This window comes from Podarcis erhardii (assembly GCF_964252035.2).
Source record: "Podarcis erhardii genome assembly, chromosome: 12".
Classification (NCBI taxonomy): domain Eukaryota; kingdom Metazoa; phylum Chordata; class Lepidosauria; order Squamata; family Lacertidae; genus Podarcis; species Podarcis erhardii.
The window spans coordinates 11,287,355-11,306,253 of NC_138513.1; the positions used below are offsets into that span (position 1 = coordinate 11,287,355).

General features: G+C 38.1%; 1 protein-coding gene across 1 annotated transcript in view; it reads right to left on the reverse strand.

The window, feature by feature from the left end:
• LMBR1 (limb development membrane protein 1) overlaps nucleotides 1-18,899 on the reverse strand; it is a 63,938-nt gene that overhangs the window by 35,911 nt on the left and 9,128 nt on the right. The window contains exons 2-5 of the mRNA XM_081834444.1: nucleotides 11,962-12,034; nucleotides 8,630-8,669; nucleotides 7,260-7,399; nucleotides 2,108-2,211 (exon numbers count right to left, since the gene is read on the reverse strand). Coding sequence (XP_081690570.1) covers nucleotides 2,108-2,211; nucleotides 7,260-7,399; nucleotides 8,630-8,669; nucleotides 11,962-12,034 — 357 coding nt within the window. The remainder of the gene's footprint in view (nucleotides 1-2,107; nucleotides 2,212-7,259; nucleotides 7,400-8,629; nucleotides 8,670-11,961; nucleotides 12,035-18,899) is intronic.

Consider the following 18,899-nt stretch of genomic DNA (forward strand, 5'->3'; position numbering starts at 1 on the left):
TTTCATGTGCATTCACACTTCTTCAGATAAACAGTAATAGTAATAATAGGATTAGGTAACAGAATTACATATTCCCATGAGCCTTAATCAAAAGCAGCATAGCTATGGTCCAGAGACAAAGCCATGGTGAACACTATCCAAGACTTGTTTCCAAAATCAGCACAGAGATAACAATCATGTCGAAAGAAACACGGACTGAGGGGAGAGTGTGTGTGTTTCTAAAGAAAATGTACATTCCTTAGCTGGATCCCAGTTCCGTAATGATGATTAGGGGATTGGTATCATTACATCTGTGGAGGCCTCAGATATCAGATACAGATTGTAGTCCTACCTAATGGGAGAACCTCAAGACTTGTTTGGGGGGAAGATAAATGGCTTTTCAAATGCTATAAAAATACTCACCATAAAGTAATATCAAACATCAGTTCACATGTTTTGAATTAGATAGTTCAGAATTCATTCAATTCGCCACTTACATCCTCATAGAAACTTGCACCTACTTCCATTAACAAATGGTTTGGGAGCACCTAATCTTGCTCCCTGAAATTTGCCATTTTAAAGGAAGGTGTAAATAGATACAAGGAAAAAGTGAATAGTTTTAATTGTTTATATTCAGGCTGCTACATTTAATCAATTTATCCAGAAGCACATTTACACACACACATATATATTTAGCTCTACTTTATTTACATTTTTAATATAGTAAAAAAAAAAATCATTATTTTGGAAAAACCTATTTCCATTTTATTTACTGAGGAGTATGATTGTGTGTGTAAGAAAGTTTCATAAACACACACACACAATACAGATACAAAAATTCCTCTGCAAGCATGGTATGTACATTTTCATACACCACCACCTGTGAAGCAATGCAGGTATCAGATATTCAGTGAAGGGCAACAGCTCAGTGGTAGAACATCTGTTTTGCATCATGAAGGCCCCAGGTACAGGTGAGAAAGACTCCTGTCTAAAAACCTGGAGAGCCACAGTCAGACATGTTGACAGTACTGACCGAGACTGACCAATGGCCTAACTAGCAGATTCCAGGATCACTGGGATATCTGAACCGTTTTCATGCTCATACGCTGTCATATGCATTTTGTCCTGTCTGGGCTTCAAAATATAAATCTGTCTGAACAGGAATACGAAGGAGACTTCTAGATTGCATCTATGGGGACTCCACATGAAGAGGAAAGGGTTAATTCCAATGGCAGAGGTGGAGGATAACCTGCAGAAGGAAACTAAGACTAAGAAGGAGACCATACCAAACAATGGGAGAAGTTAGCAGTCAGCAGCTGTTCTACTTAGCTGATTGCAATCTCTGGGAGCTTGCGACCAGGACTTGTAAATAGGGGTGTCTGAAGTGTGTTTTGAGGGGAAGGCCCAGAGTGCTGTTACGGTGAGCCTGGTTCAAAATATTACTCATTTTTTTAAGTGTCAGCCCAATGGTGGACCTGTCTTTTTGTGGCCCTGAATCTTGAACAGTTATGGGGGCCCATTTGCAACCAGCAATGTCTGGGTAACCACTGTTATTTTCTTCAGTGGGGTTGTTCCACAACAGATCACTGTACCGTTACAGCATCTGTGCTACTGACTCTCAAACTTTGGGATTGTTGACATATATACAACCAAAAATTAATCAATTTAAGTCGTGTGACTCAATTTGGGTCTACCAGACCCAAAATTGTAAAGCAATGGGACTAAGGTCGCTTCTGGGCCCCTTCAAGATTCATAACGTATTTCAGATATAAATTCCCTAAATAAATCTCTCACTCACTCACCTGTTATACTCCTTCAAAAATATTATTTGTGTACTGTGTTATTTGTTTTATTGTAATAGCAAGGTTATCAAACCTAATATATTAAGAGGACTAGCCTAAATGCAGACCAGCCAAGAGTTTTGTTGCCACTATAATATATTTTTAAGTTCCTATCACTCAGGTTTATACATAATTATTGCCAACACCAATTACTATCATCATTTAACACACATCAATTTGTTTTAGCATAGATTCTAAAAGCTGGCCATTAGTTTTGTATATATAGCGTTGCTGGCTGCTCACAGTATTTTAACCATCACATTCACATATATTTAATATCCACGCACCTTTTTTAAGCCAGCAAAGCCTTCCGACTCCAGAAAGAAGAAAGCAAAGGGCATCAGTACAAACAAACAAAGGTTGGAAAAGAGAGAAACAAGATTCCATAAGCCTAGAGAAAAACAAAATGTATGTGTTACTTGTGAAAACTGCAGAACCTTTAAAGTATAACACAAAATGAGTTCTATCATTTATTTCACAACACCCTCACTGAAGTGAAGAAACATGCTCAGTTATTTCTAATGATTTCAAGTTTACTATAGCTGAAAGTGGTTGGGGAAATTAGCAAAAAGGGAGGGGGGATATTATCCTGCGAAACCCCTTCCCCGAGATGTCAATTTGGGAGACATGAAAAACAGGGCACCATTGCCCTGATTTGATTTGGTTTCTCAAATGTCTTATAGCTGAATCTGAATGACTACGTGGCAGCGTGACATCATTACACTGGGTGTATGATCCCTGGCTGGCTATATTGCACAGATATCCTGTTTTTAAAAAATACAGTATGCCAAAGCAGCTACCCAGAGTCAGCAAACATGAGCAAAATGGTAGGAAAAGGCCAGGTTTGTGAAATCTTCAGAATAAACATGTTGGTTCTGTCAAATTTATTCATACCAAAAGTGTTTGTCCACAATTCATAGAATCATAGAATCATAGAGTTGGAAGAGACCACAAGGGCCATCGAGTCCAACCCCCTGCCAAGCAGGAAACACCATCAGAGCACTCCTGACATATGGTTGTCAAGCCTCTGCTTAAAGACCTCCAAAGAAGGAGACTCCACCACACTCCTTGGCAGCAAATTCCACTGTCGAACAGCTCTTACTGTCAGGAAGTTCTTCCTAATGTTTAGGTGGAATCTTCTTTCTTGTAGTTTGGAACCATTGCTCCGTGTCCGCTTCTCTGGAGCAGCAGAAAACAACCTTTCTCCCTCCTCTATGTGGAGCTCACTGCTGAACTTTATTCTCATATGCTTGTGAAAGATCACTATATCACTTAATTATTACCTTCCAGTGTTAACAGCAGAACCCAAATATAATGCTCACTGACACTTTCACTACTCTGCATTACAGTGGTACCTATAGTTACCAACTTAATTTGTTCTGGAGGTCCGTTCTTAACCTGAAACTGTTCTTAACTAGAGGCCTGCTTTCGCTAATGGGCCTCTTGCTACTGCTGCGCCGCCGGCACACGATTTCCGTTCTCATCCTGGGGCAAAGTTCTCAACTCGAGGTAACTCTTCCAGGTTAGCCGAGTTTGTAACATGAAGCGTTTGTAACCTGAGGTGTTTGTAACTCAAGGTACCACTGTACTCAGTTTGAAAACTAGATTCCTCTTCTTGGAGGAAACCAATTTTCTGGATCCATTTCAATCAGGGATTTGGCCTGGTTTTGGCACAGAAACTGCTTGTATGATAGCCTCTGTCATGAGGAGAGATGGGGAAATATGTCCCTGTTAAGTTTCCTTGACCTCTGATCCTGGCTGTACTGGCTGCCAATCAGTTGCTAGACCCAATTCAAAGTGCTGGTTTTGACCTATAGTGTTTTTAACAGCTTAGGACCACAATACCTCAAGGACTACCTCCCCTCATATGAACTGCCCCAGACCCTGCAATCATCATGTGAGGCCCTTCTTCATGTGCCCCCTTCCAAGAGAGGTCTGAAGGGTGGCAACATGAGAATGACCCTTTTCTGCAGTGGCTGCCCATTTTTGGAATGCTCTCCCCAGGGAGGCTCTGGCTCACCTGCTGCCTTCATGACATATCTTTAGGCACTGCACAAAAATGTTCCTATAAGACCTGGCCTTTGGCAGATTAAGCAATCTAGGGCCTTTAAAATGTGTTTTTACAGGGTGATTTATTTTGTTATTATGTAATCCATGTCATGTTTTCGTTTTGTCTATTTATGTTGTGCACTGCCCTGTGATCTTTGGATGAAAGACTGCATATAAAATAAATAAAATAAAATAAAAGATTGGCATCTGAAGTGGCTCAGTTGCATGCCACATGTTGTCTAGCTCTCTAAAAATTATTGCAGGCAGTGCAACACAGAACTCAACCTCATCCATTCAAAGTTTGGTCCTCTTTTCTTTAGAAGAACCTATGAAGCGAGCAGCTTGTGCAAGATCTTCGTCAAGGGGGGCAGGGAATCAAACTACACCCTGAAAATATGTTTGGAATGTTTTGCTATGCACACCTAATTGTTCTCCTATACTTACTTTGTCTACAAATATTTGTGTGCCAAAAACTGCTTTTATATGTATGAAGAAGCATAGGCCTATTACTGCCGGTAACTCTTTTAACCCCCAAAGAGAGGATATCATAAAGGAGGAACAAAAGGTTGTCTGGGGAGGGGGTAAACTGGCTGGGTGCGCAAAACATGGGGTGAGCAACCACACCCTAAGCATTAATGCGGCTGATGACAAACTACAATGTATGAAGGATTTTATGAGCAACCCACACAAACCTTGCCATCTTAACTGATACAATCTAAATGTTAAAGCATTTAAGTAAAAGAAAACTGCAATTAAGCAAGCATGTTACCACTTCTGATAAAGCCTCACCCTTGCCGACAGTACTAGTGGAATAGAATGCAAGTCCTGCTTTGTGTGGATGTGGAATTTTAACTATATTCTATCCCCATCTGCTGGACACATATGAGACAGCAACAACCTCACATTTGTCATGTTCATTTTATGCACATTCCACTATCTCAAGAGTCTTGAAATTGAGCTAAATTTATCTGGTGTTAGACATACTTTAAAATTATTGTTTTCACTTTAAAAGGTTATCTACCTTGGCTTTCAGAATCATTACAAATGAATAACGGAACTACAATCACTAGCCTATTCCAGTTAGCTCAGTTGGTTACGAGTGTGGTGCTCGTAATGCCAGTGTTGTCAGTTCAATTCCCATATGTTCCACCTGCATATTCCTGCATTTCAGGGGGCTGGACTGGGTGATCACTGGGGTCCCTTCCGAGTCTACAATTCTAAGTGTAATAAACCTGGCATTGCCTAGGTGTTTGTATCAAGCACAATGCATTTTCAAAGTTTTCAAAAGATTTCTGAATTCAATTAGACATCCTTTATAAAGGAATCTACCACAGGAACAGACTGCAAAATTGTATGCTTACATGTAATTACAGATATTACTATGCAAAATAAGATAAACAAACTTCATGTAGGAGCTTCTGGTTTTAAACTACCATGTGCGCCTCCCAGATACCAGATCAGGGCAGAAGATACACAAATATATTTTTATTAATTCAATTTCTCTATGAAGGACTCAAGGGAAGTAACACATTCTAGTGCAGGAATTAAAAATATTAAGTATCTAAAACAATCCATGCTAGTGCTTAATAAAAAATACCACTATTTAACTTCATCAGAATGATTGAGGACCCCCAAGCACACAAATTCAGTAGCTAACTAAAGTTAATACAATGGTACCTCAGTTTAAGAACAATTTGGTTTACAAACTCCGCAAAACTGGAAATAGTGTCTTGGTTTGAGAACTTTACCTCGGTCTAAGAACGGAATCCGAACAGTGGAAGGGCGCCAGCGGCAGGAGGCCTCATTAGGGAAACCGTGCCTCGGTTTAAGAACGGTTTTGGTTTAAGAACGGACTTCCAGAACAGATTATGTTCATAAACTGAGGTACCACTGTATAACTTTGTATATGACATCCAATATCACACTGAGATTCTAAGCTGCTAACTAAGCAGTATACTCCACCTGTTCAATGACTCCCCCCAAATATATATGTATGTATGTATGTATGTATGTATGTATGTATGTATGTATAGTGACTTCAAGGTCGTTATTTCAGAGACCCTTTATTCACACGTCACTTATTTATTCAATTTATATTCCATTATGCCTTCAAGGAGCTCAAAGTGGCACACAAGCTTTTTTCTCACCACCACCTCACAAGGCAGGTGAGACAGTGTCTGGCCCAGCACTACTTAGTGAGCTTCATAGCTAAGTGAAGATTTGATCCTGGGTTTCCCAAATCCTAATCTAACTGCTACACCACACTAGCTTTCTCATCTTCAAGGCAAAAAAACGGGATAATTCCTGTCTTGCACAGCCAATAATCTTGCTTCTGCACTGCAAACTGAAGTACCAAAAAGTATACACATTCCCACACATCAGTCACTCAAAGCAGAGTTACCATTGATGATTTTCATTTATCTCATGCCCCCTTAAATCAATTCATCGTACAGTTGGATATGTGGGTTCTCATATGCAGCTTGTTGCTATTGGCGTGCTGGAGGATGACCAAGAGCTCCCTGAGGCAAACATCATGGAGGAGGAGCCCGTCTACCTAGCTATTTGCTGGGCCTCCCTCTGTTTTGACTTTAGACTGCCTTTGAACCATGTTACCTCTGGGTTTGAATGTATAATCATCATCAGGCTGCAATTCACATACCATTCAGTGCTGACTCTCAGCTACACTGCTTGTGTTATCACCTGTGGAATGCCAGTTCTGTGTGGTTCAGAATACTAATCTGAATATTGGACAGAAGTAGAGCAGGACATCTCTGACTTCATCAAAACAAACCCTATAATGAAAACAAAGCAGCCGCTCTTCCCAAGTTTCATTCTTCCCACACAGAACCAGAATGACAGCTAATTGGGGATGCCGCCACATCCCACAAATCTAGTATAGATAATTGAGGAGTGTCTAAAAGACAGCATTCAACCCCTTCTGAAAAATTGTTAAGTTGATCTATCCAATGAAAGTCCTGTTTGTTTGTTTGTTTGTTTGTTTGTTTGTTGTTTGTTGTTTGTTTTGTTGTTGTTGTTGTTTTTAATTGGACTTACAATCACCCTGTCCCAAGACCTCAGGGTGGAAAAGAAAATGCTAATTATTGTACCATGTCCCTTGCCACCAAAAGCCAGTTTGACTAAAAGCATCTTGCATCAATTGCAGAAGATGGACAAGTTCAGAATTTGAAGAGCCCTTATGAAAAAAGAGCATTCTAAAGATGAAAAGCAGGTACAATTACCTGCCTAGTTTACTGAATGCCCCTACTTAGGATGGAAAATATTTCCTAAGGTAATCTGTGTACCCTAATGGTTCTGATTTGATGCATAGCTGGTACACTTAATTTTGTGTTTAAAATTCAAGTACCAATATTAAAATTGTATAATACAAACCATGAATTAGAGATCCATTTAACCACTGAATATAGTAGCTATGTGGAAAAGAGAGCAGGATTTCATTGCTGATTATTGAGAAAGGTAGAAGAAGGACAGCACCAGCTGAAACCGCAAGAGTAAATGTACTCAAGAATAGCCTGAAAATCAAAAGGAAGCATTATTGTTACTGCTAATACAACAGTTCAGACACAAACTGTTAAGTTAATGAAAACAGCTTAAAAAGAGCTTCAATGCATAACTGCCACTGCTTTGCAGGCACCAGAGCTAATATTCAACATGCAAAGTTTAATTTTTTAAAAAAATAGAATAGAAACCTATCAAATATTAGCTGCTATTATTATTAATTTATATGTGGCTTACACATACCAAGATGGCTTCTAAGCAGTTCAATTAGCACACCATCCTCTCACTTCCTTATTTTTCCTTATACCTCACAAAAAACTATTCCTGAATGTGTTAAAGAAAACCAAACATCTGTCAAGGTTAATGAAAGTGCTCCCTCTGCTGTAAAAGTCTAGTACTGCTGAAGTAATGAAAAGCTCTGCATGGGAGCAAATTTCAAACAAATTTTGGTTTGCAGATGAATACTAAAAGGGAAACACACACATATGCCACAATCCAAAGAACTACACAACTAGATTGGCATGCATAAGGAGGCTCTGGGCTAAGAATTATCAGATTGCAGCTCCCATGTCATATGGAAAGCCGGTTATGATAAAGATATTTTTTATAAGAGTTTCTTATAAAAGCTATTCAAAAAGTCTAAATTCTCAGGGGACACCTAAGTTTTAAAGAAAATGTAAATACGGGGAATGCAGATTCTATTTTCAGTTTTTGCTATTTGATTCATAAACACTGTATCCATTGTCAAAAACTAAGAGCTAAAAAGCCATGCAAGCAGCATATATTTTAGTTTTGTGAATGGAGAGCACAAGAGTATTCTTCTTCTGCAACAGAAAAACACTTATTTGGCCTCATTCATTATACTAAACCATGGTTTATTAAAATAAATTCAAACCATGACTTAGTGTCATGTAAAAATCCTGACCAGAAACGTAATTACGGTTTGTTCAGTGTTTTGAAACCATGGTTTGTTTTTGGTTCACCAAACATTGGCTTGATGTTACGTGTGAACCCAGCATCCTTCTTTAACCACAGTTTGTTTGCCCACCCAACTCTAGAAAAACTACAACAGCATGGGGCAAGAGCAGCTGGAAAACAAATAAAACTTTGGAAAAACAATCCATGATTCATTCGATTGTCTGTGGGTTTAGCATTATGTACAAGCCAGACCTATATTTACATAGCACCAGAAAGGTAATGAAAGCCTAAATAAGATATACATATACATACAAACATATACATACGAAATTCTATTGACAATAGCATCTTCATCCTCTTGCTCATCTGAAAAATAATGCATATTTGTATTACATTTTATTTCCAAGAGAATTGTTGCCTGCTTTTTACTTCTTTTCCAACATTTTTATATATATAAAAAAGTTAAAGTGATCAAAATGCACGGATTACAAATCAGTGAACCCTTGTTTAGACTGCCCTAGTCTTTGCCTTAAAGACAGATGCCTACACAGCAAGATAGCCCAATCTTTGTGCTGTCATAGTACAATGCTCCTATATACAAGCTTTTTTCCACCACTAATCTCAAATTCAGCATTTGAGTCTGCATCACAGTTTACAAAACCTATTGTTCTTGACTGACTGCCTTTGGACAGTCAATGAGGCAGCAAATGAGGAAGTCACTCATGCTTCCTCTATGGCTGTTTTTAACTTTTACATAGGCAAGAGACACATCTCGGTGGCAAAATGCACAGTCCATGTTATCCAGTGCATAAACAAAACAAACATCTCTCCCTTCACCCTCAAATGAGACCCAGAAATGTCAACAGAGGAAGCACAAGTGACTTAAGTTTCCTCCCTTGCTTGCTTTGGTAGAATGTCCTAAGGCCATCTTATGCTTATTTTATTTGCAAACACTTATTTACCACCAATATTAAGAAAAAAATATCATGGCACTGCAAAGCATAACATAAACAATAAAATTCCATTAATAAATTCCAATAATAAAGAAAAGTGAAATCTCAAAGCACTTTGAAACCATAGGTAAAAAGTTTATTTGTAGATGGGAGTACACATAATTTTGGGGGAAATTAGAATACAGTTGTACCTCAGCTCCCAAACGCTTTGGGAGTCGAACATTCCAGCTCCCGAAAGATCGAAAACCAGAAGTGAGTGTTCTGGTTTTCAAACGTTCTTTTGGAAGCAGAATGTCCAACAGGGCTTCCGATTGGCTGCAGGAGCCGGACTTTGGAAGGCAAACTGACTTCCGGAACGGATTCTGTTCAACTTTCGAGGTATGACTGTATGTACAATTCTTAATTTGTTATCACACGTTCTTTACTTCTTAGCACTTTGGCTCTACTTTAACAATGTTAAAGAAAATGGAAAATGGAAATTGTGCTTCCTCTGCGTTCTACCATGAATTAATATTTACAGATTGGACTAGCAGACATTCTCTGAATAGAATGCCTCCCCCCTCTGGCCTTGATAGGCAGGGTCTTCAAGACTGTTGCCACCTCTTCCAGGGGGAGCATTTCTCCTGCCCTCCAGACCTAACTGGCAGAAAAGAAACAACCCCTCGACCCCAAAATAAAACAACTCAGGTTAGATAGGAAATGAGAAACAGATTGAAAAGAGGTTTAATTTGAAAATTTCCAACTGTAAGGTGCAAGACAATATGAAACCGTATTAGTTATTAGGATTTGTATTAAGAAATTTGATATATATGATTTGACAAATCAGTGCAAAATTTCGTGTTTAAAGAGAAAAAAGGAAAAAATACAGTTTTGGAATTTTGAAACTTTAGAAAGCTCCATTAAAATATTGTCAGAAAAGAAATGAAAATGTAATCAAAATGTTATGCAAGGTTTTTTTTAATCAAACTTCATATTTTTTATCATGCTTCATATTTGTACTTTATAAAAGTACTGTATTTCATAAATGTTTAAATAAAAAAGAGAAATGTCAAAGTTTAAAGGAATTCATTTTCATAAAGCTACATTTATAAATATACAGTGGTACCTCGGGTTAAGTACTTAATTCATTCCGGAGGTCCATTCTTAACCTGAAACTTCTTAACCTGAAGCACAACTTTAGCTAATGGGGTCACCTGCTGTCGCCATGCCACCAGAGCACGATTTCTGTTCTCATCCTGAAGCAAAGTTCTTAACCTGAGGCACTATTTCTGGGTTAGCGGAGTGTGTAACCTGAAGCGTATGTAACCTGAAGCATATGTAACCTGAGGTACCACTGTACACAATGTTAGAGATGAAAGTGAAGAAAAATGTCAAGATGGCTTGATGGTGCAAGCCACCAGAAGCTTACCCTTACCCAAGTATAACTTAGTTTTTGACGGATAAGAAATGGCCAACCAGGTGCCTGTGGGAAGTCTGCAAGCTGGACATGAGCGCAACAGCCTTCTGCCCACCTGCAATTCCAAGCAACTGATAGCTGGTGGAATAATGCCTCTGACAGTGAAAGCAGACCATAGCCATCATGGCCAGTAGACTTGGATAGCCTTGCCGTCAATTAATTTGTCTGAGTACACATAAATTGGGATGTCAAGTTTATTTATGTTTTATTAATTTTTCGATTTGCAAATTTAACAAGGAATTTGAGGGAAATATCACGGAAAGATGGGGAATAAAGGAAAGAAGAAGAAAAACAGGAAAAATAGTACTAACAGTAATAGTAAACCATAACATATTGGATACACTGACCATCAATACGTGGATCTTACATTAAAAATACAAGTTAATATAAGCCGTCCAGTTAAACTTTAATCTCAAACCCTTAAATAGCATATCATTTACTGACATAGTAATGATAAATTAAATTAGCAATCCTGAACCCATATTTATTTAGACTGCAACCATACTATTTGTACCACTAGGATCCCTGTCATGCAACTGTTAATAAGATTGCACGTGGACTCATTGTTAAAACCGTGTTTATGGAAGACAATCTTACTCGGCTACAAGTGATCGCCAAAGAAGAAGAAGAAGATTGCCACCATGCAGTCTGTAGACATTTGGTAACTAGGTGGCAGCATGGCGCAGGCAATGAGCTTTCTTTCTGGCAATTGCAGTAAGGTGCTTTCCAAGACTGTTAACACACATCTGCCTGGGCAGGTTTTGCCCCACTAGGTTATTGTCCCATTTTACATATGGCGCTGTTACATTACTTACTTATATTGTTGATTCTTTTTTAGACTGTATGTATAGTTTAGTACTTATTTGTTCTTATATGTATTAACAGTTTAGTATTGGAATTTTACATGGTAAACCACTTGGAGATTTTTTTTTATCAGAAGCAATATATAAATTATTTAAATAAATAAACTTCACCTTCTATTAACCAACTTGCAAAATTATAAATGAAGAAAACAGGCACAAGTTAAGAGCTAAAGTCCTAACAAGTTGGGAAACTCACACTGCAAGAAATAAAGGTTGGGCAAATACAACAAAGAGATAATGTAAAATAGTACGGCTCTCTGGTCAAACACAAACTTTCCCCTCATCACCCAAAACACCTTTTTGGCGCTGTGCCCCAATATCATCAAGAGCATCTCATCTATTTCCCATTATGACTGCAGTCTACATATGACTATAAAAACAGTTACCTCCTTTCCTCTTGTATCTTCTGATAATGAAGTAGGAAACAATATAGAGAATAGCAAACAGAAGAAAACAGATCTGAAAAAGAAAGTTACAGAGTGAAGAGATTCACATCATATAACAAGCAGCAATTTAGTTTTCAAAAATACTAAAGTGACACAACCAATAATAAATAGAAAGAAAACATTATACCAACAGTATAATTACTAATATGCAATGCTTATGTTATTTTGGCTATTTTTGTAGCTTTTCCAAAGTACTAATTTTACTGCTGCAAGGGCCACACATAAGAAAATTCACCACTATATCTTCTTAACTAGTCAAGATATATTAAAAAGGCCAGATTGCAAAGGAATTAATCCATCATTTTTCAGGAACAATGTGTATTAATACGCAAGATGACTTCCAGTCTTATTGTCCAGTGAGCATGCCAGCAAGCTTCTGTTTTGCTTGCACAACACATTTGAAGATATAATCTGGCAACTGACCCAGAACACCAGTAGAATGCAATGATGGCACTCCAGCACTCCTGCAACACACAAAGTCTGCTAATTCATTGCACAAGTCTAGGTATTTTTTTACTGGATCACGCTTGTGAGAAAATAAACTATGCATTAAAATGGCGTTGAACTTTATACTAATCATTTGTATTTCTTTCAACCACTGACATGTAGACAACTACTGTACCCAGAATATAATACAGGAAAACAAAGCCAGATATGTTAGAAATAAAGTAGGAACAAAATGAATAGAAAGTTAATTGAAGGTTTTAAACCATTACACTTCCTGTAGTAGCCCCACAACCTGACACTAAAAAACCCAACTATTCAAATACATAATTTATGGGATGCCAACCCCCAATTCAACCGATAATTGACTAAGGCTTGCAATCCTATGTACACTTACCTACCAGCGAGCAAAGACTCCAGAATGTGGGGCTGCGCAAAACATCTCATGTCAAAGGACAAAGTATAAAGTTTGCAATCTGTGCTACATGGGAAACAACTACTACTGTATGTCTTCCTTCTTACAATGACTGGCAGCTGAACAGAGTGATCAGTGGAAATCAGTGGCAATGTATCTTTCTAACCTGATTTCTTCTTTTATAATCCTGTCAGACCTTGAACTTTTTCATTAAAAAAAAAATCTTACAATCATGATCCCAGCCTCGGACAGCAGGGTCAACAATGAGGGATGATGGGAGTTGTAGCTCACAGAACCTGAAGGGTATGAGATGGCTGCTCCTGGAATCAAGTGTCTAGAAAGAAAGAATGGCTGCAGTGGTTGAATAGGAATATTCTACGCTGCAACATTCTGTTGCAGGTCCCACTTGACTCTTACCATTATTGAAACATTGCGATACAAAATGTGATGAAAAATGCAACATGAAATTTAGTATTTCCTCTAATAATGAGAGTCTGTGCAATGTAATGTTGCCCATGGATAGCAAATGGCCAAAGGATTGCACTCCTCACATACACAAATTGTACTATTAATCATGTTTAGTAGTTAGTATGCTGGTTTAGGAATAACACCAAACCATGGTTTGGCATTACGTATATCAGAAGAGTAATTAATAATAATACTAAAAGTACAAAGGCACAATTGTGCCTTAAATGTCTGGGTAGAAAAGCAGCATAGAGATTAATAAAACAACAAAAATAACTTCATAAAAATATTCTTTAACTTTAAAGTCAAGTTTCACATTAAATACTGACTGAAAGGCATCATGTACTTTGAAGAAGAACGAACTCAGGACGAAAGGGAGAAATGAGCTAAGAGGAAGGCACGTTTGGCAAATCCTCGCCGTGATCAACTCCTACCTGGATCCAGAACTGGTCTCTACAGTTGCCTACAGACACAGTGTTAAGACCATATTCATGGAAGACAATCTTACTCAGCTATGAGTGATCACCAAAGAAGAAGATTGACTGTATAATTGGATGGAAGTAGAATATTCCCTTCCCCCCATGCATACGTCAGGACTTAATCTGAGCCGGATTGTACCTGAACAGTATATTAATTTGCAATTTCTTTGGACTCTGGCTTTATTCACTGTGCTTTCACTCAAATTAGCTATCTCTAAATGCCAATAACCAGTTATATCAAATGACTGGACAGATCAGCACTCTCCAGGCCAGCGCTTGTCAGCATATAGTACCCCATTCCTGGTTCAGCTCATCTTACCCAGCACTTGTCATTAAAACCCTGCAGAGTGCTTCTATTATCCTTCATTCTCAGGGTTTCAGGAAGGAGATAATGAAAAAACTAGAGGGTTGTTTATACAGAGACTATTTTAAAATACATTATCTACAATTAATTGGCTAACACTTACGTTCTCATGCAAAAACACATGGATTAAAAATGGCTTGCTTTGCCAAGTTCAATTTGACTGGAAGCAGGGTCATATTTAATTCTGAAACAGTACTTCCAACCCACAGCGAGAGATCTATTATTCCAAATTAAATCAGTGTGATTTAAAGCCAGAATAAAGGTAGTTCACATTTTTGCAGAGAACACCTAACGGCATGCAGGGATTTGCACATGCAATCAATTTCTGACTTCCAACTGCAGCTGCCCATAATTTCATCATAGTAATCTTCAAAGTGTATTTTTAGGATAGAGTAGGAAATGGGTCTATAAACAATTTGTCAGGTGATGCTATACAGGATAATCAAAAGTATATCCTTTCCTCACCTCTTCCTCATGCTAAACCTCATCCAGTGTTCTACAACTAACCAACATGGTTGGCACCCGTGTGTCTCGAGAGACAATGGAAGAGTGTGCCTTTGGGGTTGAAGTCAAACCATTGGAGGGTTACAGCATCTGCTATGGCTGTAGAAACCGATACAGAAGGGACATGTTTTGTTACAGCAGGGGCAGATGAAGGCACTAGGAACTAGAGTGGTTAGATAAATCGTCTAGAATGAAACATTATACATAAGAGATGGCAGCTGCCAGCATATCCTACAGATAGTTAATTTCACTTGCACAGTATCTTTCTGTTGTTTGGCTAGTGGTTGAGACTCCAAAAACCAAACTACAAAATGATACAAGTGAAATTAACTGTCAATAGGATACACTAGCAGCTGCCATGTCTTTTTACATACAATGTTTCATTCTAGTGATTTAACCACTCTCAGTTCCTAGAAGTTTACATACCATATATTCTGTAATAGGGCCAAGAAAGGTTGGCAATATTATTATCACATTCCAAGCATATTGTGTCCAAGGACCAACATTTCTCATGGCTAGAGCTTGCAAAAGTAACTGAATTTAAGCTCTAGAACTTCTTAGGGATCAGATGCTGTACTTAAAAGGTTGGGTTTTTTTTTTTTTAAGGCCTAAAATCTGGGGCAGGGGGAGATTATACAGCCCTAAATCATTCCTTAGATTCCCCCAACCCCAACTCAAGAGATGGTTCTACAATAGCAAAATACTACATTCCAAAAAAAAAAAGGTCAACAATGCAGGTCTGACAAGAAGCCATAATAACTCATAGCAAGCAAATAAACACCCCAAAAGTGAGGGGCAGTCCACATTAATGCCCTGAAGTATATTAACTCTTGAATAAAAGCAGCAGGAAATATAGCCATTTGTGCACCATCTTCAAATTGCTGATACAGAACTGCATGTAAACCTGGAAAGGCCATAGTGGAGCTTTTTTCAACCTTAGATGTTGTTGAACTACAATTCCCATCACTCCTTGCCAGCATGGTCAGTGGTCAGGGATAATGGAAGTTTATCCAAAAATGCTGAATGTGTATGAAGATAGATGACTGCATGAGGGAGAAACCAGGATGAAGGGGGCAGAAGCTGAAACAGGTGAAACCACTTCCACATGTGCTTGAAAAAGCACAGCCATAATTGCAAATATAACCATGGATCCCTCGCAATAATTTTTAATTATTCCCAATATTTAATAAATCCCAATATTTTCCAAGCTTAGTGATAGAGAATCTGGTTATCTTGTAGGTTATCTTAGGACTCATGATACGACACAAATGCATGGAATCAACAGCAATGCCTTCCTTAAACTATTTTCTCAGTGGTACTACTGTTGAGTCTGCAAAGCATTACAACTGTAAACCACATTAAAAGGTTTAGAACAATTTAGAACAGTTTCCCAAATTGAAAGCAGTGAATATAATTACAATTAGCAATCTTTCTTCTATACAGCAGGTGGCAACAGATTGATTCTAATGCAAGAGTGTTCCCATAAGGAAATGCTTGTATCCTTCAGGGCCATTTGACAACTAAACAAAGTACCAATAGCTACATGCAGATCCATCTCAAGCATCATAAAGAAAGATATGCCACTCACAGACTTCTGCAAAGAATATCAAATCAAAATTTCATTTTTATTTGTATTCCTTGGTGCCTCAGAAATGCTTTAAAAAAGAATGGAAATGGGAGTGGGGGCCAGGGAAAAAACAATGCTATCCAAGGTTGTAAAGACTGCAGAGAGAATAATTGGGTGCACTCTTCCCACCTTAGATCAAATCTATGCTGCCAGGTGCCATAAGAAAGCAGCAGAGATAGCGCGGAAATGATCTCTTTCAGCTTCTGCCTTCTGGAAGAAGGTATAGGGTTATAAAGGCCAGACTAGCCACCTGAGAAACAGTTTCTACGCAAATGCAATTCTGGTTCTAAACGCAGCATAAGGGGTCTCTATAGTATAGTGTATTTTAAAATGGGGTTTCAGAGTTTTTAGGGGTTTTTTAATGTTTTATGTAGTTTTTATGTAGTTTTATGTAGTTTTGTAGTAGTTTTATGTAGTTTTTCAATTTTAATTGTTCTGCATGGGACAATGACAATAAAGATATCGTATATCGTGTATATATATATCGTATAATATTGTCAGTTGCCTTTGCTCATGAACTGCTTTGATTACAATTAAAGAGGTGAACAGAGCATCAACAATTTATTCCATATGACAATAGCTATCCATCTTCCTTAGGAAAATGGTGAGCCTGGAAGACCTTAAGAATGATGGTATCATTCAAGAATTTCTCAGTCCAAACCACATGTAGTATAACAACAATGATGGCCTATCATATAGGGTTGTCATAAGGATTACTGAGAAGGATATTGACAAGCTGAAATGTGTGCAGAGGAGGGCAATAAAGTTGGTCAAGGGTCTGGAAACCAAGCCTTATGAGGAATGGTTGAAGGAGTTGGATATGTTTAGCTTGGAAAAGAAGAGACTGAGAGGAGATATGATAGCCATCTTCAAACACCTAAAGGGCTGTCACATGGAAGATAGAGCATTCTTGTTTTCTCCTGCTCTGAAGGCTAGGACCCAAACCAATGTATTCAAGTTACAAGAAAGAAGATTCCGACTAAACATCAGGAAGAACTTTCTGACAGTAAGAGCCGTTCAAAAGTGGAACCGGCTCCCATGAGAGGCAGTGGACTCTCCTTCCTTGCAGGTTTTTAAGGTTGGATGAATCTAACTGAGATTCTTGCACTGCATGAGCTTGGACTCGATAACCCCTGAGATCCCTTCCAACTATGATTCTATGAAATGTAGCTTGAGTGTGGAAGCATTCTTTACCTCAATTTTCAATGCCTGGAAGCCAAAGTTTACTTGGCATAACAACATAAAGAAGTCAAGTTAGATCATCCACCCATAGCAATGTCCTCAGAAAACCCAGGTCCATCAAACTGATCTCTGAAATTCTTGCCATTGTAGAGGAAGGAACAAGAGGCTAGACCATACCAATCTCACTGCTTCAGAAAAGAACGTTGGAAGGACTGTACTTTCCATACTCTCAAGCCTTAGCTTGTTATTATTGGTTTTAAAAATGAAGTTCCCAATTAAAACAGGAGGGCAGTATGATAAAGCCACAACAATATCAAGTTCTCTTCTGCTGCTTTTTGTAACACACCTTTAATAAGGGTAAGGAACCTCTTGCCAATGGGCCAAATTTGGGGTACCATAGTTCCTAATTTGATCCACAAGGCCCGTTTCCCCAAAACATGCCCATCTGACCCACACCTGACATCTTATGTGATGTCAAGTGTGGGGCACCTAATGGTGTGTCTGAATCATCTGTTCAACAGAGTTCCCCTTGCACTGGTGTTCCCAGACACCTGACAACCAGTTAGCTGTCAGACACTTGGGAAGCACTGCAGAAGGGACAACCCACCTGTTCAGTCAGGAATGAGGATGGAGAAAGATCTGGTCAGTTGGGTCAAAAGGTTCCTTGCCCATGCTAGAAGGTTAAAAAGGTGTAGGTTCTTCTCCTACATTGACTGTTCTAGACATAGGCATGTAGAAGAAAAATTGAAAATAAAGAAGTTGTTGGCACATGTTAATATGTTTTTAGCTTAAGTTGATCTTATTTATATTTTGAATTGTTTGAAATACATGTTTGAAACTTTTGAGAACTTAATGTGTTTTATTGTTTGTAAACCACTTAGAGATTCTATTTATAATCAAGCAGTATATAAATCTTGTTAAATAAAATAAATAAAATTCCAAGGTGGCACTTTTACAATAAACTATATAAATAAAACTCAATATATCAAATTATTCATGATATTCTTTAGTATAGAACTACATCCACACACCTGCATATTCATGGAAGCTAAGAGTTATAACTCATAAAAATTTATCCCAATGTATTGATTTTTCATACTTTTGATATGACAGATTTATAATACTCTACAAAAGCATTAAATTAGAACCAGTACTTTCATCCCCTTAGAATAAATAAGAAACTAGCATTAAGTTTTTATGAACAAAATATAAGCACAAACAGAAGGATGTGGAGTCACTAAAAATGTATAATTCTGTTTACAGCAGAATATTACTCCCTAACACAACTGGAGAAAAGCAAAAATCAACAACCAACAATCAAAAACCAAGCAGATCACTCCCTCTTCTCATAGGCTAATGTGACAGGAGAGCAATCCTGCTTACTGCTGGGTTCCTGCT